At 39.2% G+C, this 24,361-nt stretch overlaps 1 protein-coding gene across 3 annotated transcripts in view; it reads right to left on the bottom strand.

Annotated features, from left to right (window-relative positions):
- Positions 1-24,361, bottom strand: part of LOC133648626 (exostosin-1) — a 359,097-nt gene that overhangs the window by 80,933 nt on the left and 253,803 nt on the right. For all 3 annotated transcript variants that reach the window (XM_062044901.1, XM_062044903.1, XM_062044904.1), the window contains exons 4-5: positions 19,789-19,882; positions 18,227-18,334 (exon numbers count right to left, since the gene is read on the bottom strand). In XM_062044901.1, coding sequence (XP_061900885.1) covers positions 18,227-18,334; positions 19,789-19,882 — 202 coding nt within the window. The remainder of the gene's footprint in view (positions 1-18,226; positions 18,335-19,788; positions 19,883-24,361) is intronic.

Below are 24,361 nucleotides of genomic sequence, written 5' to 3'. Positions count from 1 at the left end.
CTGTCTATCTGTGTTGGCCCTGCGATGAGGTGGCGACTTGTCCACGGTGTACCCCGCCTTCCGCCCGATTGTAGCTGAGATAGGCTCCAGCGCTCTCCGCGACCCCGAAGGGAATACGTGGTAGAAAATGGATGGATGGATGGATGTTTAATGTACCCTAAGATTTTTTTCTAAAATAAAGCCAATAATGCAATTTTTGTGGTCCCCTTTATTTAGAAAAGTATCGGAAATTACAGAAAAGTGTCGAAATAATTTTGGTACCGGTACCGGTACCAAACTATTGGTATTGGGACAACACTAGCACACACACAGTTTTGGGGGGTCTGACAAGAGCATTTTTAGCAAGATTGTTTGAAAAACATGGCCACCATCAAAAGATTGAGCAACTTGTCTCATGATTACAAAACTTTGAGGATATCTGTATTCATACTTGCCAACCCTCCCGATTTTCCCGGGAGACTCCCGAATTTTAGTGCCCTTCCCAAAATCTCCCGGGGCAACCATTCTCCCGAATTTGTCCCGATATCCACCCGCACAACAATATTGGGGGCGTGCCTTAAAGGCACTGCCTTTAGCGTCCTCTCTCACCTGAAACCTTCACCCCTTAATAGCCGCATGCTGTCCAGGCGTCCGCTTTTCCTCCATATAAACAGTCACATAATAATGTAGCGGTGGACGGGTTCAACAATGGTCTTTACTCGAAGATGTCAAGAAATGCTGACACGTTGTATGATCTTTTAAATGGTTTAATGATAACGTTAATTTGAAGCACACACACGCACACAATTGAATCCATGCATACTTGGTCAACAGCCTTACATGTCACACTGACGGTGACCGTATAAACAACTTTAACACTGTTACTCGTATGCGCCACACTGTCAACCCACACCAAACAAGAATGACAAACACATTTCGGGAAAACATCCGCAACGTAACACAACATAAACACAACAGAACAAATACCCAGAACCCCTTGCAACACTAACTCTTCCGGGACGCTACAATAACATCTACGGCTTTTGGAGCTCAGTGCACAACTGCACACACAACAAGAAGGAGACGAAGCAGAAGAACGAAGAAGAGACATGGCGACGACAAGTAAGAAGAAGAAATACGCTTGCAAATTCCAAAATGATTGGAAAAAATAATTTCATTTCATCCAGGACAGCTCGAAAGGGGAAGGGATATGCTGCCTGCACCTCTGCCCCCCTCCCCATCTCCCAAATTCGGAGCTCTCAAGGTTGGCAAGTATGTCTGTATTACATGTATGCTAACATGTCTTTCAATGCATTGTGACCACAACCTATAGGGGGCAGACACAAATTACACAAACAAACCTTTGATCCTAACCAGTTGAGGAGTAGTAAACAAACCCAGACCCGCAGGTTGGGCGCTGGCTAATTAGCTACTGACTATCACCTCAGTGCAAGGAGACGCCAAGCGCGCTGTTGACGCTGCCAACATGACACCCTCTTTGTGTGCTTGTACAACAGTTAGTGCCGCACGCCTGCCAGCTGTTGCCAATTAAACACACACACACTCACGCACACACACAGATGTGTTTAATCTCTATCAGGATGGCTATTTACGGCCGAAGAAAGTAAGTGCCTAGCGTGCTCTCAGCTGATTTGAAAGGTGTTTGGTCGATTCAGCAATAAAAGCTTCAATTTCATCTTTAAGGTGTCAGCTTAAAAACATCTGCCGGCCTCTAAATGTATTTCCTGCCATCTGTTTTTCTCAGGAGTAACACGGCGCCCCGGCAAGGTGTCCTCTGATCGGGGTGTGGGTGGGAATAAAGAGAAACCACAGGTAGAGCATCCCACGCCTTCCTGATCACATGCATGCCAGTTTTCATGTCATAAACTTTCGTCACATGACTCTCATGTATTGGAAAAAAAAACTAACAAAATAAAAACGGGCTTTGCTACACATCTTAAAAATCAAGTCAGGCGCTCTGTCAACTACCCGCAGCTGCACGATGTTGCTTTTGAAATGTAAGTGCAATGTTAGCACCGTAGCGCCACATAGCCATGCTAGTGCCGCTAACAGTTGTGCCCTCCTTTCCAATACAGCTCCTTAGCATTAAAGCTACAGACACACCAAACAAACCGCGGGTTCCCAGTAGAGCCCTTTTAAAGCATCAAGGTGAGATTTTGGACAACGCATTTCTAATACAATATTGTGTGACCACTGACACGTTTTTAAAACTGCTGACAGAATAATAAGGAGCTTTAATGACTCAAAGCAATGTCGTTGTGCATCTAATTACAGGTCATGGGGGGTCATGTGGGAATGACAGAACGTTGGTAAATATCAGCAAACTATGCCCGCGGTGCTAATTAAATGCAACAGAAGGTAATCCAATTGCGGAATAAGCCGTCTTAATCCGCGACAACACTTCCTGGCTCCGATTCGACGGGCGAGCATCCCTGCTGTCTACAGACTGATAAATAAAATTTCCTTCAAAAGCCAACATGTTCCTTTTTCTCTCCCAATCAATGTTTTGAAGAACAATAACTTTGGGATCAAGTGTCACTTTACTTCCAAGAACTCTGGACATTCTGGTCTTGGGCCTGTGGGATGTCCACCCGGAGGTTTGGGACACAAATAGAGAAGTTACTTAAAGGCCTACTGAAATGATTTTTTTTTTATTTAAACGGGAATAGCAGATCCATTCTATGTGTCATACTTGATCATTTCGCGATATTGCCACATTTTTGCTGAAAGGATTTATTAGAGAAAATCGACGATAAAGTTCGCAACTTTTGCTCGCTGATAAAAAAAAGCCTTGCCTGTACCGGAAGTAGCGTGACGTCACAGGAGCTAGTATTCCTCACAATTCCCCATTGTTTACAATGGAGCGAGAGAGATTCGGACCGAGAAAGTGACGATTACCCCATTAATTTGAGCGAGGATGAAAGATTCGTAGATGAGGAACGTTACAGTGAAGGACTTGAGAGGCAGTGATGGATGTATCTTTTTTCGCTCTGACCGTAACTTAGGTACAAGCTGGCTCATTGGATTCCACACTCTCCTTTTTCTATTGTGGATCATGGATTTGTATTTTAAACCACCTCGGATACTATATCCTCTTGAAAATGAGAGTCGAGAACGCGAAATGGACATTCAGTGCCTTTTATCTCCACGACAATACATCGGCGAAATGCTTTAGCTACGAGCTAACATGATAGCATCGTGCTTTAACTGCATATAGAAACAAAAAAAATAAACCCCTGACTGGAAGGATAGATAGAAAATCAACAATACTATTAAACCGTGGACATGTAAATACACGGTTAATGCTTTCCAGGCTGGCGAAGGTTAACAATGCTGTGCTAACGACGCCATTGAAGCTAACTTAGCAACTTAGCAACCGGACCGCACAGAGCTATGCTAAAAACATTAGCTCTCCACCTACGCCAGCCAGCCCTCATCTGCTCATCAACACCCGTGCTCACCTGCGTTCCAGCGATCGGCAGAAGGACGAAGGACTTCACCCGATGCGTTTGGCGGCCCGGAGACGTAGGAAGTCAAGGTGAGGTCGGCGGCTAGCGCGTCTGCTCTCCAACAAAGTCCTCCTGGTTGTGTTGCTGTAGTCCGCTGCTAATACACCGATCCCACCTACAACTGTCTTCTTTGCAGCCTTCATTGTTCATTAAACAAATTGCAAAAGATGTCCAGAATACTGTGGAATTATGAAATGAAAACAGAGCTTTTTGTATAAGATTCTACGGGGTACCATAACTTCCGTTAAACTGACTTCGTCACGCGCATACGTCATCATACCGCGAAGTTTCAGCCGGATATTTCCCGGGAAATTTTAAATGTCACTTTATAAGTTAACCCGGCCGTATTGGCATGTGTTGCAATGTTAAGATTTCATCATTGATATATAAACTATCAGACTGCGTGGTCGGTAGTAGTGGGTTTCAGTAGGCCTTTAAGTAATTGTTGTTCTTGTGAAACCTCAGAATCACACAGGATAAAACTCAAGCAGGTAGCAGGTAGCAGGTAGCAGTTCATAGTGCAGTTCAGATCCACTTTCAAATCCCCAGATCCGTATAGAAGTCACGCCCGCTCAGCGAATGTGGACCAGTTGTGGCTGAGGCGCTTAGATCGACAATCCAAATGATTGGTTAAGGCCTGTTTAGGGGTGGACTCCGCAGGCCAGACGCACCATGATTCGAAATTTACCAGTCTGCGAGTGACGTCACTGCAGTGAGCCACGCGGAACTGCAGAGGACGTGGAAGAGAGCCAACATCACGGACGGTGAAAAGTATCAAAAGTAAGTGTTTTTTTTTTAAAAACATATTGCTCGTTATGAATGTTTTTGTTTGGGGGCCCTCGTTAAAATCATCTTTTGAATGGCAGACAATTTTTCGCGGTTTTACCGTTAGCTAACGTTATTATAAGTAGTGGTTTCTTGGTGAACACAGTGTAAGAGTACAATTAAATTAAGTAACATGATAATTTTGTCTCTGTTATGAGCAAGCTTCACAGTTGAAAAGTTGCAATTTGAGCTTTAACTTACTAAGCGGTAGGTGGTTAGTTAGCATGTGGCTAATAGCAGCTAGCCTGCGGCTAATAGCACCTAGCCTGTTCACATTAGCTGTAGAAGTAGTGATGCAAACAGTGTGTCGAACTTTGCCAGGAAGCATCAACTGTAATCTTAGATTAAGACATAAATTATACGTATCATATTTACACCTAATGTTTACTATGTAACACAACTTACTAACTTGGGAAACACGACCCACCACCGTCTTCAACATTATTTTTTTACAAAGACGCAAGCAGCTGTATCTAAATTACTCCACGTCTTAATTGAGATGAAAACACAATTCTTGTTACGTAAGTTTTCTTGAAGAAATGGTGAACGTGAATAATGTGTGCTGCAGGATATGAGGCACATGAGTTTGCTTTTGTAGTCCATTCGAGTGGCTGTTGGCGTTTTCCTCTATATGTTGGGTCATTAAAAAACACAAAACATCAGACAACAACATGGTCAGAATAAGCGCTCAACGTTTTACAAGAAAAGATCGCAACAGCGCTACTTGTAATTATTCTGAAGTAGCTATTTCATCAAGAGGAGGACATGCTAAAATATTTGAGCACATAGCCTGCAATAACTATAAATGAATGTCGCGTTTTTGAACCGCGCAGATCTCATCACAGGCATCAGTCATCTGGTGTAAATACAACAGGTACTAATACTGCTCGCTATTACCTGTTAAATCGAAATGAATGCCTTTTCATTCAGATGAGCATGAGGAGACATACTCTGACTGGTTTGGAGGTGGGAAGTAATGGCTCCATTTCACGTCTGCCGCTAGCATTCTCCGTGGCAGGAGTACCACTCGGGCCAGGAACGACCAATGTCACCAGGCAGGGACTAAGTTTGTGGTCAAAAGCTTACAGCAATTCGCCACATAAATGCTCCTTCGGTAAGTGAATGTTCAATTGTAGTCAGAGAAAAATTGCATGTTTCCTTCAACCTCATTTTCATATTATACAGGTGAAACTTCATCCATCCATTTTCTACCGCTTATCCAGGGGTCACGGGAGTGGCTGGAGCATATCCCAGCTGCATTCGGACACCCTGGACAGGTCACCACCTCATCGCAGGCCCAACATAGATAGACAGACAACATTCACACTCACATAAAACACATTACATGCAAAGTGAGATATGTCAAGCCCTGATGTTCAGTTCAGTTTCAGTTTCAGTTTATTTCGAACATGCATACGATACAATGTAATGCATCACACAGTTCCAGTCGTTTCATTACAGTACGTCCGAAAAGGAGTAGGAAGAAGCAGATCTTATTTAATCCTACCCCTTGTCATACCATAACACTTTTATCCAATGTCTATGCTCTCTGTAAGAGAACAGTGAACAGATAAATAATAAATAAATAATATACCATAATAAACATACACATATTAAAGACATGAATAATCTTTGTCTCAATAAAAAAAGAAAGAAAAAAAAGAAGGATTCAAGATGTTCATCATAATTCTTGCTCTGTGTACTTTGTGAACACTTGTAGTTTGAACAGTCTCTAAAACTGAACCATGTTGGTGCATTGTTTGATTTCTTTGGTTAATCCGTTCCATAATTTAATTCCGCAAACTGATACACTAAAAGTTTTTTTACGCGCATACATATGTTTTAAATTAGATTTTCCTGTAAGGTTATATATCTCCTCTTTTGTTGAGAATAATTGTTGTGCATTCTTGGGTAGCAGGTTATAATTTGCTTTGTACATAATTTTAGCTGTTTGCAAATGCACCAAATCGTTGAATTTCAATAATTGTGATTTAATTAATAAAAGGTTTGTATTATGTATTAGAATTATACATAATGTTGGATATATATCCAACATTATGTATTACTCTAATTGATTTTTTTTGTAACACAGTTAGTGAATAAAGCGCACAAATGAAGCACACATTTGTAGTTGTTTCCCCATATTTCTACACAATAAAGTTAAAGTACCAATGATTGTCACACACACACCAGGTGTGGTGAAATTTGTCCTCTGCATTTGACCCATCCCCTTGTTCACCCGCTGGGAGGTGAGGGGAGCAGTGAGCAGCAGCGGTGGCCACGCCTTGGAATCATTTTTGGTGATGGGAGGTAACGGGTCCCATTTTTATAGTCTTTGGTATGACTCGGCCGGGGTTTGAACTCACAACTTACCGATCTCAGGGCGGACACTTTAACCACTAGGCCACACAGATATGGTAACACTAGCGAACAGTAAACAATATGAAGTGACTTTTGGTCTCGAACATGTTTTGCTTTATTCATTATTGACGTGTTTCTTGCTACTTTAGGTTGTATATTTTTTACATGAGATTTCCAATTAATTTTATCATTTGTTATTACACCCAAAAATGTGTTTTCTTTTACCCTTTCAATATTTACTCTGTCTATTTGTATTTGTGTTTGACTTTCTCTTCTACTGTTACCAAATAACATTATTTTAGTCTTACTGAGTTTCAAAGATAATCTGTTTTTGTCAAACCATCTTTTTAATTTGTTAATTTATTCTGTTATTATTTGTATTAGCTTCTGTGTGTGTGTTCTCCTGAACACAATGCTGTTGTGTCATCTGCAATTAATACTAACTTTAAGTCCTTTGTAACTTTACAAATGTCATGTATATAGAGATTGAACAATTTTGGTCCAAGTATTGATCCCTGAGGTACACCACAAGATATTTTTTGCTCTGTGGAAGTGTGTTCTCCTATCTTCACGTATTGCTTCCTGTTGGTTAAGTAGCTTCTTATCCAGTTCAATACCAACCATCTGATTCCATACCGTTCTAATTTGTTTATTAAGATGTTATGATTAATTGTGTCAAATGCTTTTCTTAAATCCATAAACACTGCAGCAGCACATTTTTTAGTATCTATTGCATTTGTGATCTCTTATCCGTTATTTCGATTAATGCCATTGATGTTGAGATGTTGGCTCTGTATCCGTATTGGTTGTCTGTGAGTGATTTGTTTTTATTTATAATTTGTCTAATCTGTTATTGAACAGTTTTTCAATTATGTTAGAAAATTGTGAAAGTACAGAAACAGGTCTGTAGTTTGTAAACTGGTGCTTGTCTCCAGTCTTATAAATTGGTATGATTTTTGCTATTTTCATATTGTCTGGGAATTTGCCTGTTTGAAGTTAAATGTTGCTGATATATGTTAAAGGTTCTGAAATCTCTTCAATAACATTTTTTATCGTTTTCATATCAATTTTGTTGCAATCAGTTGAGGTCTTGGATTTACCTTTTTTCACAATATTGATTATTTCCTCTTTTGTCACTCCTTCTAGGAACATAGAGTTGGGGTTTCTATCCATGGTGTCATTCAAGTCCTCAACTGACTCAGGATTTGGAATATTTTCCTCCAGATTTAGTCCATTGTTCACAAACATCTTTTTGGCTTACAGTCTTTGAAAACTCCACATTTTCTGAGATTTTCAATTCGATGTTTTCATAAGCTGTAAGCAATAAACATCAACATTATATCAAAAGGAGGCTTGACATATTTTGTGTTGCATGTTATGAGCCTACTCTATGACATTATAATAGTTTCACCTCATAAATCCAAACAAACTTTTGCTCTGTATATTTTCTAGGCAGATGACATAGATTCTTAAAAGTTTAAAAAATGTTATGAAATGTTACATTCTTGCGTAATTTCCACATATGTTTAATTTTTAAATCCTACAAAATGAGTTTTTTTTTTAAATTTACTTTCAAATGTATTTTTCCCATGTTATGTGGAAGGAGCGTTAACGACTTCAACATATATTAAAATATTGTATATTTAAAAAAAAAAAAAAAAAAAAAAGATGATGGTTTTGAACAGGGTGGGGCCTGGTTTTCATCGCAATCTGGGAACGCCCTGCTCCTTCAGTTCTAAAAGTGACTTTGGAGCGAAATTTACCTAATGTGTACACCAAAGCATATCCAATATATAAATAAATAATTACACTTCACGTCAAATTGTATATTAAGCATCTGAACTAAACAATGTTTGTGTTGCTGTAGGTGCTGTACACCAGTGACGTGCAGTCAGGGGAGGCAGGTGAGGCGGGGCCTCACGTGCCATCATGGAAAGAAAAAAAATGTAAAAAGAAAAAAAATTTATTAAATTGTTATATGTATCCAGTGATTATACTATAAAGTTATTTTCCATTTAACTTCACCAGTTTTAGATTATTTGTATTCAAAATCGCTGAATATTCACATTTGCCGTTCAAATACTGAGAAGAGACTTGCGGTGAGTCACCAGCCAGTTGAGCCTCACCATGGATTGCGCAATGACTCGGCTAACTGCTGGCCTGCTGTGCAGTGAGACCGTATTGCTATATGAATTATATTATACATTTCCATAGTTTAGTTAGCTGAGGTATATAATGTACAGTGTATTTTGTCAACAACTGTATGTGTGTAACGTATTTCTTGTGCTGAGCAATCATAAAACGGCTGCGAAGACGCACTGGCTGAGGCTCTCAGTAATCCCGCCTCATGGTGATAGAGGGCGCTAGTGATCCCAGGGATCATTTTTGTGACTACTCGGCTGCAGAATAAGTGACAACAAGCAGCAACAGTTAGCAGCGATCGTTTATTTTTTCCTCTCGCCTGGACTTTTAACATGGAGGATTACATATCTAAACAGTTTTCTAAACTGGACTTTCAATCGAAGCAGGAGGTAATAATTAAAGGAAGATCTCCATCGAGACAGAGAGACTTTTAAAACTGAAGAAAGATAAGGAAGACTTCTATAAACAAGTTATCGATGCGTTTGTTCAGAAGGAGCGGTGCATGGACTTCATTTATAAGTAAAGGTAAGACCATAATAACGTTTTTTTTATTAAATGTGCTTTTTTGTGTGCTACAGTTTGTATGTGTAAAGTTAAAGTTAAGTTAAAGTACCAATGATTGTCACACACACTAGGTGTAATGAAATTTGTCCTCTGCATTTGACCCATCCCCTTGATCACCCCCGGGGAGGTGAGGGGAGGTGAGGGGAGCAGTGGGCAGCAGCGGCGCCGCGCCCGGGAATCATTTTTGGTGATTTAACCCCCAATTCCAACCCTTGATGCTGAGTGCCAAGCAGGGAATAATGCTGGTATGAGCTTTTAAACATAACCCGTTAACTGCTGCAAATCAAATGGTGAATAAGATACTCTTTAGGGTTCATATGTTTGTAAATCTGACTGTGATGAAGTCAGTGCCTCACCAGCCATGAACCTCACCGCACGTCACTGCTGTACTCAACTATCTCATTGCAAAGCAAGTGATGGACAGGAACATAAACATGTCATCAGATAGTTCAATTTGACGTACGACTGTAGAAATGGTCGTTTGGACCAGGACTTGCAGGTAACTCTAAATGCAACTAATATTTTAGTCATCAAACATGTACCTTGTAACATGGCTAATGTTTTTCACTGCTTTATATTGCATTGAACGTTGCATGATGTCATAAATTTGAATTTTCTGGTATTTCAACAAAATAGCTACTTCCAAGTTATTTTTCTTTGTCTTTACTAATTTTCCCTAGGTCTGCAACTCAGAACCACAGACTGAATGATTTCCTGTGAAACTCGTACACAGGAGCCAGTTTATTCAAGTATGTTGCTCTGTTTCAAGGTTTAGGTTACAATGTGTTTGTTGAAAATGCCAATGTGATCTCAAATGTCTGGAGGGTCAAATTGGACCAAATAAATGAATAAATATTTAAATTGAATGTGTCAATAATTATAATTCGAATTAAATATATAAATGTGGGATTTAAAAAAATGTAAACATACATTTAATGATTTAATAAATTAATTTCAATATTAAATTATTGAGTTAATTGTTTATCACGTTATTTCATGGTTATATTAATTTCCTGATTGAATGATTTATTTATTTAATGAACCTCTATGGCAGCAACTTCATGAATTGGTTTTATCCCACGAAGTCAGTGGGTGGGGCAACCCGGTATCTAGTCCGAATATTATTTTGATTTGAACCATGGAACTTTGGAAGTCTTGGTTGATAAGATAATATACATTCATGAAATACTTAAATAAATTATGGAATCATTTATTTAATAACACATTATATTTTACATTAAATGAAAAATGACACATGTAATAACCCATTTATGTATTCAATTCCCATAGTAGACAATGGCATTTATTAATTATTCACAGATTTATTTAACTGTGTCCCATTTGACCCTCCAAAGGGTTGATTACTTTACAAAATGTAAGGTCTATGTTAAAAAAGGTGATACCTTTTTGAGGAAAATGGTTCTACTTTGTCTGTGACACTTGGACATGTGTATGGTTCTGTGACTTGATTTTTGAAGGTCATTTTTTAATGTTTTTTATTTATTATGTTTATTTAGTTTTTATTTTGTTCAATGATTGTTTATTTTTTAAATCTATTTCACAAACCAAGCTCAGAAGAACATAATTTTGCTGAATATATAAAACATAATAAACATACTTGAATAGTGATGTTTACTGTTTAAAATGTAATAGATCTAAAGGAAGTCTTGTGTTTAATTAGATATGCTATTTACATGTTTTGTACAACAATGTGCTGCTAATTTTTTGCAATGTAATGGTGTTCAATAAATAGCTTTTTAAAAAAAATCTAATAAAGTATTGTGGTAATTACTTTAAATAGACTAACTTTATTTTCTTTGTAGACGCCTTAAAAGGCCTACTGAAATGATTTTTTTTTTTTAAACGGGGATAGCAGATCCATTCTATGTGTCATACTTGATCATTTCGCGATATTGCCATATTTTTGCTGAAAGGATTTAGTATAGAACAACGACGATAAAGTTCGCAACTTTTGGTCTCTGATAAAAAAAAGTCTTGCCCCTACCGGAAGTAGCATGACGTAGTCAGTTGTTCGCCTCCTCATATTTTCCTATTGTTTTCAATGCAGCTAGAGCGATTCGGACAGAGAAAGCGACGATTACCCCATTAATTTGAGCGAGGATGAAAGATTTGTGGATGAGGAACGTTAGAGTGAAGGACTAGAATGCAGTGCAAGACATATCTTTTTTCCCTCTGACCGTAACTTAGGTACAAGCTGGCTCATTGGATTCCACACTCTCTCCTTTTTCTATTGTGAATCACGGATTTGTATTTTAAACCACCTCGGATACTATATCCTCTTGAAAATGAGTCGAGAACTCGAAATGGACATTCACAGTGACTTTTATCTTCACGACAATACATCGGCGAAGCTCTTTAGCTACGGAGCTAACGTGATAGCATCGTGCTTAACTGCATATAGAAACAAAATAAATAAATCCCTGACTGGAAGGATAGACAGAAGATCAACAACACTATTAAACCATGTACATGTAACTACACGGTTAATAATTCTCAGCCTGGCAAAGCTCAACAATGCTGTTGCTAACGACGCCATTGAAGCTAACTTAGCAACCGGACCTCACAGAGCTATGATAAAAACATTAGCGCTCCACCTACGCCAGCCAGCCCTCATCTGCTCATCAACACCCGTGCTCACCTGCGTTCCAGCATCTGCTCATCAACACCCGTGCTCACCTGCGTTCCAGCGATCGACGGCGCGACAAAGGACTTCACCCGATCATCCGTGCGGTTGGCGGCTAGCGTCGGCTAGCACGTCTGCTATCCAAGTAAGTCCTCCTGGTTGTGTTGCTACAGCCAGCCGCTAATACACCGATCCCACCTACAACTTTCTTCTTTGCAGTCTCCATTGTTCATTAAAAAAATTGCAAAAGATTCACCAACACAGATGTCTAGAATACTGTGGAATTATGAGATGAAAACAGAGCTATTTGGTATTGTTTTCAATGGGGTACCGATACTTCTGTTTCACTGGCTACGTCACGCGCATACGTCATCCTCCAAAGACGTTTTCAACCGGAAGTTTAGCGGGAAATTTAAAATTGCACTTTATAAGTTAACCCGGCCGTATTGGCATGTGTTGCAATGTTAAGATTTCATCATTGATATATAAACTATCAGACTGCGTGGTCGGTAGTAGTGGGTTTCAGTAGGCCTTTAAACTATGATGCAAATCAATGCTAAAAAAAGTTTTGGTACAGAGCTGGTCCAAATGTAATATTTGGGTAACACATAAGTATGTGACCTTGTTTTCTGCTGCTTAGGACCAGATTTGGCCCAAAGCTGTTTTAGATCTGGCAAATGAGTCCGTATCAGATTAGTGCAGAGGTGCAAAAAGACAGTGGCCCAGATGGGTAAAACGGATCCGTACCGGATTTTTAAGCACATCCGGCCCATATCTGGTCCAGTTATATTTTGCTATCTGGGTAAAGGCTGATCAGATTTAAACAGGTTTTCTGCATCAATCCTCAAACCCTACATTCAAAACCAATAGGGTTTCAATAGGTTCCCCCCCAAACAAACGTAAAATAGTTGAGATTAAATGTATTCATGGATGAGTACATTTTACATTTGAACCCATACCGGCACCTTGGACTCAATAACGGTACTTAATGGTACCATTGTTTGGTAACTTAGTGTGTATTTGCATGGTAATACATGTTAATGAGTTAATATTAAAATATAAATTTCTGTTCTAAATATGATAACTGTGCTCCCCATTCCTTGTATCTTGTTTTCTCACATTTCTGAGTCTCATTTGCAAGTTTTCATTCATTTCAGTTTGTCCTCGGTGTTTTGCCGCTGTCAGGAAGTAGTCTTTGCTATTAAGTCGAATATGCCAGTCTTGTATTTTGTGAAACTGAAAACAATATACTGTAAGGATTGTACTTATTACACACCTGCTGTTTGATTGTAACGTGCATCTTATTTGTAGTTTTCATTACCAGATTTGGTGTCACAAGCTGGAACACAGCTTTGCAGCGTGACCCGAAGATGGAGGACAACGATAAGCACATGGTGAATAAATTAATATTATTTAATATAAACAAAAGAAAAGGCACTCACGAGGGAGTGGGAACACATAGTGGAAAACGAGAACAAAAGAAGGCAAGTGCAGCAAAAAAGTGCACACAACACAGAAATTATTTTTGAAGGAAAATAGACACTCACTACATGAAGCTTGAGGTAGTAAACAAAGCAATAAGAAATTATCCGACTCTGTCTGGTAGACAGGGCCGAACTAAAGTAGGAGACTGATTGGCAACTGGGTACAGGTGTGTCCCGGTTGCCAATCGAGGACAAGTGTGGGAGCCAGCACGCATTGGGCAGACAGAGGAAGTACAACTACAAATTAGAAGCACTGGATAGGAACCTTAACACCACACAACCAGGAAAAACAACACAAGTCCAAAACTGTCACAAGAGTGTGACATTTGGTCGTGTTAAAATTGCCATCTAAAATCGGCAATGCTAATCAGTAACATGTATATGACAAATCCAATGTAAATTAGCATCGAGCTGGTGTGGAGTTTTTCTTTTGAGCACTTTCTATCAGGTATGATTGCCAAACAACAATACCAATAGGCAGTCCGCTAAAAATGTCTGCCAAGTGCTTGAGCCGGTGTTGAGTAGGCAACCGGACGTGACGTCCTGTGCAACAAAGGTATCGAAATATGGCTAGATTTTTTTTTTACCTGTATACCTGGCAGTATCTACAGAAGTCAGATAAAAGTACCAACTCTGTACCCATTCCTAAATGTGTTGGTGTCTTATCTTTCTGGTCTCAATTTTTAACCAGCCGTCTAGAAACTCTCAAGTGATTCTGTTCCATGTGGGAACAAGAACCCTATTTATTTTACATACATTCTGATTCAGAATACTTAAAGGCCTACTGAAATGAATTTTTTTTATTCAAACGGGGATAGCAGATCCATTCTATGTGTCATACTTGATCATTTTGCGATATTGCCATATTTTTGCGGAAAGGATTTAGTATAGAACAACGTCGATAAAGTTCGCAACTTTTGGTCTCTGATAAAAAAAAACCTTGCCCCTACCGGAAGTAGCGTGACGTTGTGAATTGTTCACTTCCTCATATTTTCCTATTGTTTTCAACGCAGCTAGAGCTATTCGGACCGAGAAAGCGACGATTACCCCATTAATTTGAGCGAGGATGAAATATTTGTGGATGAGGAACGTTAGAGTGACGGACTAGAATGCAGTGAAATACATATCTTTTTTCACTCTGACCGTAACTTAGGTACAAGCTGGCTCATTGGATTCCACACTCTCTCCTTTTTCTATTGTGGATAACGGATTTGTATTTTAAACCACCTCGGATACTATATCCTCTTGAAAATGAGTCAAGAACGCGAAATGGACATTCACAGTGACTTTTATCTCCACGACAATACATCGACGAAGCTCTTTAGCATAAGCTAACGTGATAGCATCTGTCTCAAATGCAGATAGAAACAAAATAAATAAATCCCTGACTGGAAGGATAGGCAGAAGATCAACAATACTATTAAACCATGTACATGTAACTACACGGTTAATAATTCTTGTCAAGACTTGGTCTATGGCGTGATTTGTTCTCCCGTGGTGCAAATGATGTGGACCGGACGTGGCTTGGAGGTGAGTACATAATTTAATATAAGGACAATAAAAAGGAATAAACAAAAGGCGCTCACAGTGGAAGTACAAACTTGACTATGAAACAAAAGACATGCACGTGGGCACAAAAACTATGAACAATAAACAAAAACTTACTTGGCATAGAACATGGCATGAAGACGCGTGATCATAAAGAGGGCAGAGCATAAATGTGCGGAGAAGGTGATGTCGCCAGGAAGACCAACAGAAAAAGACAGGCATTAAATAACAGTGACATGATTGGTGAAAACAGGTGCGTGACTCAAAACGTGAAACAGGTGCGTGACAGGACAGGTGAAAACTAATGAGTTGCTATGGAAACAAACGAACAACGAAGTGCAACCAGGAACTAAAAAGAGTCCAAAAAACAAACACATAGCCAAAACAAAAAGACATGACAATTCTCAGCCTGGCAAAGCTTAACAATGCTGTTGCTAAGGCTAACTTAGCAACTTAGCAACCGGACCTCACAGAGCCATGATAAAAACATTAGTGCTCCACCTACGCCAGCCAGCGCTCATCTGCTCATCAACACCCGTGCTTACCTGCGTTCCAGCGATCGACGGCGCGACGAAGGACTTCACCCCAACACATATGTGGTTGGCGGCTAGCATCGGCTGGCGCGTCTGCTATCCAAGTAAGTCCTTCTTGTTGTGTTGCTACAGCCAGCCGCTAATACACCGATCCCACCTACAACTTTCTTCTTTGTAATCTCCATTGTTCATTAAACAAATTGCAAAAGATTCACCAACACAAATGTCCAGAATACTGTGGAATTATGAAATGAAAACAGAGCTTTTTTGTATTGTATTCAATGGGGAAGGCATACCTCTGTTCCCCTGGCTACGTCACACGCATATGTCATCCTCCAAAGGCTTTTTCAACCGGAAGTTTAGCGGGAAATTTAAAATTGCACTTTATAAGTTAACCCGGCCGTATTGGCATGTGTTGCAATGTTAAGATCTCATCTTTGATATATAAACTATCAGACTGCGTGGTCGGTAGTAGTGGGTTTCAGTAGGCCTTTAAGCTCACTGGGGTCAAAGTTGGGAATGCCTGATATTTATTGTCAGCTTTCCGAGCCCACTTCTCAACTAAAATTATTTTCCCGGTCAGACCAAGATCACTATTGAGATAGAATAGATAGCAACACAGATTAAGTTTAAATCAGTAGGTTTCTACTTACCTTTGAACCAGTCAAAATTAACATGTTAAGACTGATAATGTCACTTGTTCTACACAATATGCCAATGCAAGAACACTATTGATTGTGAACACATCACCCTTGATAGTATTTAACTATACTAATAATAATACCTGGGATTTATATAGCGCTTTTCTAAGTACCCAAAGTCGCTTTACATGTTAAAAACCCATCATTCATTCACACCTGGTGGTGGTAAGCTACTTTCGTAGCCACAGCTGCCCTGGGGTAGACTGACGGAAGCGTGGCTGCCAATTTGCGCCTACGGCCCCTCCGACCACCACCTATCATTCATTCAACATTCATTCACCGGTGTGAGTGGCACCGGGGGCAAGGGTGAAGTGTCCTGCCCAAGGACACAACGGTATGGTAAGAGGCGGGGAGCGAACCTGCAACCCTCAGGTTTCTGACACGGGCGCTCTACCCACTACGCCATGCCGCAATGTATGACCGTGGATGCTTGAGGTAGCTAGGGTGAAAGGTTACATGTTATCTTTATCTGATATACTTTCCAATTGTTTACTGACAAATCAAGCACCCTATTGCTTTCAAAGAATATCAGACATGTCTTAATTTCTGTTCTGGATGTTTTCACTGTGTCACGTCGGGGTCGCATGATTTTGAGGTGGTTGTTTCCCCAAGATGCAGAAGGACGTCCTAAAGCACTGTGCAGGTAAGAACAGTGGTGTGCCGACAGGGCCAGCAAGGCCTCCTTTGCTGGCCTAATATAAATTATGATCATTAATTAATAAAAGTTAATTTGATTTTTAATTGACTTTCAAATACGTATATAAAAGTATTCATCATATTCTCTTCATATCATTATAGGCTCCAGTGTTGCTCTTTTAACCAATCATAATTCAGCTAGCTTGTTGCCAGCGCTGTGTGACTTCTGCCGGTGGCCTTCTAACCCAACATTAGCGGCGGCTCTACAGTTTAACGAACAGAGGACATTCAGTTAACGGACAGTTGCGATACCCGATCAGACCACAAGTTGTTGACAGTAGCCTTACGTTGAACGTGACTGTGATTGGATACTCACTTGTCATTCCCAGGTATCCAATCACAAGTTCTGATTTACGAAAGCAGAAAGTGGCACCGAAGCCATACCTGGCCAGCGGAGAAATCAGTGGTACTCACTTTTTTAACCAACAAGGTAGCAGAGCAAAACGTTGATTAGGAGGCAGGTATAATGGTTTGCCTGCCACTTACACTCAAATCAACCAACTACGAGCGGTATTGTGGGTTCAAATATATATTTTCACATTCAATATGCTTTTTACATTTGTTTTTGTTTTGACAGTAATACGTCCGATGCGGGTTTATTCATTTTTAAATGCGCCAAAAAATAGCCTTTTTTGTACAGTAGTGACTAATTGAGTTGATTCAATGCAAAGTAGTGTGCAAGTGTGTTTCTGTATAGTATTTTACAAGCCATGGTCATGTGACGACATCAATTATGGTATTTTGAGAGGTATTTATTGAAGTCGGACATCACTGAAGGCCTAGATGGGAACCGCACGGCCCGCCACTGGGTAAGAAGGATGATTTATCCAAATAACAAGGCAAAAGATACGAAAAAATGAAAATGTGCGGATGGCACAGGAAGCTACGGCAAAGCTTAGCAATAGACTAACCAACAACAGAGGAAGAAACTAGTCATTCTAAACTCTTAAGAAAATAAATACCGAAAGTAAAGGTTGCACGTTGCAAACAAGACTGCCAGGCAGAGTATGGCGCGAGGCAAGAAAAAACAGCTCTCTGATTAGTGACCAGGAGCAGGTGAGCGTCCCGACCACTAATCAGAGGCAGGTGACAAAAATTAGCACCCATGGCAAATAAGAACACAAACAAGGGTGCTTTAGAATTAACCAACAACTAAGGAAATATCAAACTAAACAAAACATGACCCGGGCAACGGATCATGACACACTGATCATCTCACCTGCAGGAGCAGCCTCTCGTCACCCACAATGGCAGCTTTCTTCCAGTCGATGACCTCGGAGAACGGAAGCTCCCAACCGTTGCTCAGAATGACGGGAACGCACGCCGCCTGCAAGGAACGGCGACAAGATACCTGACGTCAGAATCACTTTGGTTTGAATCAGGGATGACTTGGCTTCCATTGTTAGCCTGAAAGAGGACGCTAACGACAAGGCGCTATAAAAAGATCAACACGTTTTCACAGTTTGGGAATCCCCCCGAGGGACAACGATGATGATGCTTGAAGAGGAGCGCCGCCAGGGAGACGCTCTTTCATCCTCTCAAGTCACTTTCATTTTGCATGAAGAAAGACGAATGATTTAGGAGGGAACAAAAAGCTGCTGTGGCTTTGTTTTTTCTGGAAATTTTGTGATATTCCCAAAATGAGCTTCATAAATCTTTGAAAATTCTAATGAGCGCCTTCTCAACTGTAACAAGTCAAAAATCCATAAGATGTCGATTAGTATATACTGTGCTGGTCTTCTGCCATGTTCTTTTAGTTATCTTTCTAGAGATAGATTTTCTTGTGTTGGATCTTATTAGACACTGTTATGATAGATATAGTAATGATAGATACAGTTATGATATACAGTCGTGGTCAAAAGTTTACATACACTTGTAAAGAACATAATGCCATGGCTGTCTTGAGTTTTCAATAATGTCTACAACTCTTATTTGTTTGTGATAGAGTGATTGCAGCACATACTTGTTTGTCACAAAAAAACATTCATGAAGTTTGGTTCTTTTAAGAATTTATTATGGGTCTACTGAAAATATGACCAAATCTGCTGGGTCAAAAGTATACATACAGCAATGTTAATATTTGGTTACATGTCCTTTGGCAAGTTTGACTGCAATAAGGCGCTTTTGGTAGCCATCCACAAGCTTCTGGCAAGCTACTGGTTGAATTTTTGACCACTGCTCTTGACAAAATTGGTGCAATTCAGTTAAATTGGTTGGTTTTCTGACATGGACTTGTTTCTTCATCATTGTCCACACGTTTAAGTCAGGACTTTGAGAAGGCCATTGTAAAACCTTAATTCTAGCCTGATTTAGTCATTCTTTTACCACTTTTAACGTGTGTTTGGGGTCATTGTCCGGTTGGAACACCCAACTGCGCCCAAGACCCAACCTCCGGGCTGATGATTTTAGGGTGTCCTGAAGAATTTGGAGGTAATCCTCCTTTTTCATTGTCCCATTACTCTCTGTAAAGCACCACTTCCATTGGTAGCAATACAAGCCCAGAGCATAATACTACCATCACCATGCCTGACGGTAGGCCTGGTGTTCCTGGGATTAAAGGCCTCACCTTTTCTCCTCCAAACATATTGCTGGGTATTGTGGCCAAACAGCTAAATTTTTGTTTCATCTGACATCACATGGACAAAGATAACACCTTCTGGAGGAAAATTCTGTGGTCAGATGGAGTAGGTTGGGTCTTGGATAACCAAACTGGTGAAACCCCAGGGGGAGCCAGGATGGTTCCATTGTTGCTCAGGACCGCCGCCAAACATAAATACGCACCTGCAGCGCCTCCAGAAAGCGGAACGAACCCAGACGTCGGCCTCGTGGCACCAAGCAAAATGTGGAGTTGTGGAGGAGTTCCTGGTAGTCGAACCTTCGCAAACACAAAACAAAACATGGCGGTCAGGAGAAACGAAGATCAGTTCAGCCATCAACTACTTGAGGTTTTTTGCCACAAGGTGGACTGACACACTAATTGCAGTTATTAATTAATGATTGTACAATTGTCCCTTGCAACCCCAAAAGGGACATGCCGTAAAAATGGATGGATGGATGTACAATTGTTAATTTTTTTCAACCGGTTGGCTAAATCTTGCCCATAAATTAAACATCTTCACGTCATAGCTTGGTGTTCTTGTCAGGAAGGATCTTTGATCAGTGCATTTGCCACAGGTTCCACAGTAGGATGCTTCTGGAACACAAAAGTGATCGTGCAGTTGGTCCTGCCAAACAGATGAGAGGATTTTTGACTCTTTTCTCACTAGATGTATTTGTCCTTCCTATTTTAACAGAAAAAAATCCCTGCATGGCATGCAGTGCATATATTTTACACTTAAATATTATCTAATAATGCAACAAATTAGGGGTGCTCAAAACGTTCTATTCACATCTGAATTGCGGTTCTGTTTGATTTCGATCTTAAATTGATTTATATTATTCAAAACGGAATTTAAAAAAAATATATATATATATATAGTCAAGGTGCGAGCAGGGAAACCTGCGAAACATGCATGTAGGGATGATATAGCCTCTGTGTTTTTTCCTGACCTAACGTATATATATATATATATATATATATATATATATATATATATATATATATATATATATATACACTACCGTTCAAAAGTTTGGGGTCACCCAAACAATTTTGTGGAATAGCCTTCATTTCTAAGAACAAGAATAGACTGTCGAGTTTCAGATGAAAGTTCTCTTTTTCTGGCCATTTTGAGCGTTTAATTGACCCCACAAATGTGATGCTCCAGAAACTCAATCTGCTCAAAGGAAGGTCAGTTTTGTAGCTTCTGTAACGAGCTAAACTGTTTTCAGATGTGTGAACATGATTGCACAAGGGTTTTCTAATCATCAATTAGCCTTCTGAGCCAATGAGCAAACACATTGTACCATTAGAACACTGGAGTGATAGTTGATGGAAATGGGCCTCTATACACCTATGTAGATATTGCACCAAAAACCAGACATTTGCAGCTAGAATAGTCATTTACCACATTAGCAATGTATAGAGTGTATTTCTTTAAAGTTAAGACTAGTTTAAAGTTATCTTCATTGAAAAGTACAGTGCTTTTCCTTCAAAAATAAGGACATTTCAATGTGACCCCAAACTTTTGAACGGTAGTGCATATATATATATATATATATATATATATATATATATATATATATATATATATATATATATATATATATATATATATATATATATATATATATATATATATATATATATATATATATATATATATATATATATATATATATATATATATATATATATATATATATATATATATATATATATATATATATATATATATATATATATACATACATATATATGTATTTTTGTTTATTTTAAGAATACATTTATAAAAATACATATATATTTTTAAAAAATGTTTTAGGCCAACTCCGTGCTAACTCGATGCACGTATATGTCATACTTTAGCAGCTAAGAGGATCTTCTGTAACCTGTTACCTGTTTTAAAAAGGATATATTATCATTTTCATTCCAAATAATATTGTCAGGACCTGTTACACAGGTCTGACTTTGTTCTGTGTTTCCATTCCAGCGTTCTTACTTTTGGTTTACTCCCTCTTTACCTCCCGCCAGAGACGGTCCTGGCTCGATTCACCCCCAAAGTCTGCTACCAACACAACAATATATTATGATATCATATTATTTGCATTATTTTATTATTCAATCTTAAAGGGGCAGTTTGCAAAATTTACACAGATGTCCAGAGGGTGCTAATTTTCCAATGTATTTTATAAAGTATATCCTGCCCTGTTCCAGCTTTTAGGACGTAATGACGTAAGTACGTTCGTACGTGACACATACACGCGCACTAGCTTTGGGTGTTGTTAGCTAATAATAGCAATTTGGAATTCTTTAAGTTGCTCGTTCAGCAAAACTCAAAAACCAAATACAGTCGTTTTCGTTATGTGTAAATACATATTTGAATTTCAGTGTTCATTTATTTGTAAATAAATTATTTACAAATAATATGTGTTAATTTATTTACACATACACACACATAACACTCCTCTCTACTCATTGTTGTATTTGAAAGTGCAATGCTTTGCAGCCAGTAGCACAGCCTTTGAAGGAGCGTAGGAATGGGCAGTGTAATATTCTGGGTTGGAGTCAATAACCAGGCGAGGTGACAAAGTTACGTCTCTTTACTTCATACTTCAGAACCGACTCCCACACTTGCATTAAAGATGTGCTATTTGGATTTACACTGTATGAAAAAAAAATTGAAAAGCAATTTTACCTTTGCAACCTCATTATACTATTGGCTAAGTTTTATATTCATAAATGTAAGTTTCTCAATACCCGACCAGTTTTTTGTGCCTTTAAAAAATATTAACAATTCTACATTAAAACACTTTCTACCTCTAACAACCAAAAAGCTGTGAAAACGATGATGCTGTGTTCCAAATTTAAGTCATTTACTGAAATTGAGTGAGCCTATGGCTTTGCACTTTGTTTATTATATATATATATATATATATATATATATATATATATATATATATATATATATATATATATATATATATATATATATATATATATATATATATATATATATATATATATATATTTTGTATTCTATTTTACTTACTTTGAATTTACAACCCCCTGGCGATGCTTTGTACTGTTTTTGTACTGTTTTTGTACTGTTTTGTACTGTTATTGTATTTACTTTGATTATTATTTTCAACTGTTTTGTAAATGTTGAAATGTATAAATAAAGGTTTCACTTGCGGTCAGGGTGCGCAATACAACGTAAACCGTTGGCCAACCAAAAAGTAACCACAGAACTAGTGTGGTTACTTTTTGGTTGGCCAAGGAGACCTGACGACAGGCTGTCCTCACTCAGGTCCAAACGGACCTGGAGGGGGCGTGCCTTAAGTCCGGCTGGAAATCGTGAGAAATTCGGGAGAATGGTTGTCCCGGGAGATTTTCGGGAGAGGCACTGAAATTCATGAGTCTCCCGGAAAATTCGGGAGGGTTGGCAAGTATGATGAAAACAGAATACAATGATTTGCAAATCCTTTTCAATTATATTCAATTGAATAGACTGCAAAGACAAGATATTATATGTTCGAACTGAGAAACTAAATTTTGTTTGCAAATAATCATTACCTTAGAATTTAATGGCAGCAACACATTGCAAAAAAAGTTGGCACAGGGGCATTTTTACCACTGTGTTACATGGCCTTTCCTTTTAACAACACTCGGTAAACGTTTGGGAACTGAGGAGACCAATTTTTTAAACTTTTTCAGGTGGAATTATTTCCCATTCTTGCTTGAGGTACAGCTTAAGTTGTTCAACAGTCTGGGGTCTCTGTTGTGGTATTTTAGGCTTCATAATGCGCCAACATATTCAATGGGAGACAGGTCTGGACTACAGGCAGGCCAGTGTAGTGCCCGCACTCTTTTACTACAAAGCCACGCTGTTGTAACACGGGCATAATGTGGCTTGGCATTGTCTTGCTGAAATAAGCAGGGGCGTCCATGAAAAACACGTTGCTTGGATGGCAACATATGTTGCTCCAAAACCTGTATGTACCTTTCAGCATTAATGGTGCCTTCACAGATGTTTAAGTTACCCATGCCTTGGGCATTAATACACCCCCATACCATCACAGATGCTGGCTTTTGAACTTTGCGCCTATAACGGTCCGGATGGTTCTCTTCCTCTTTGGTCCGGAGGACACAACGTCCACAGTATCCAAAAACAATTTGAAATGTGGACTCGTCAGACCACAGAACACTTTTTCACTTTGCATCAACTCATTTTAGATGAGCTCGGGCCCAGCGAAGCCGGCGGCCTTTCTGGGTGTTGTTGATAAATTGCTTTCGCTTTGCATACTACAGTTTTAACTTGCACTTACAGATGTAGCGACAAACTGTAGTTACTCACAGTGGTTTTGTGAAGTGTTCCTGAGCCCATGTGGTGATATCCTTTACACACTGATGTCGCTTTTTGATGCAGTACCGCCTGGGGGATCTAAAGTCACTGGCATTCAATGTTGGTTTTCAGCCTTGCTGCTTACGTGCAGTGATTTCTCCAGATTCTCTGAACCTTTTGATGATATTACAGACCATAGATGTTGAAATCCCTAAATTCCTTGCTATAGCTCGTTGAGAAATGTTGTTCTTAAACTGTTCGACAATTAATCCTTAATCCTTACTTTATACATTCATATTCATTTAGTATTCACTATTACATGCGGAACTCTTGAAGGCAGCCATAACTTCAATGTGGCCCTCAATGAAAACGAGTGTGACAGCCCTGATATGGACGATCTTTGACGAGTG

This window comes from Entelurus aequoreus, linkage group LG04 (assembly GCF_033978785.1).
Source record: "Entelurus aequoreus isolate RoL-2023_Sb linkage group LG04, RoL_Eaeq_v1.1, whole genome shotgun sequence".
Classification (NCBI taxonomy): Eukaryota; Metazoa; Chordata; class Actinopteri; order Syngnathiformes; family Syngnathidae; genus Entelurus; species Entelurus aequoreus.
The sequence above is the reverse complement of the archived record's forward strand: the minus strand, read 5'-3'. Positions and strand labels throughout refer to the sequence as shown.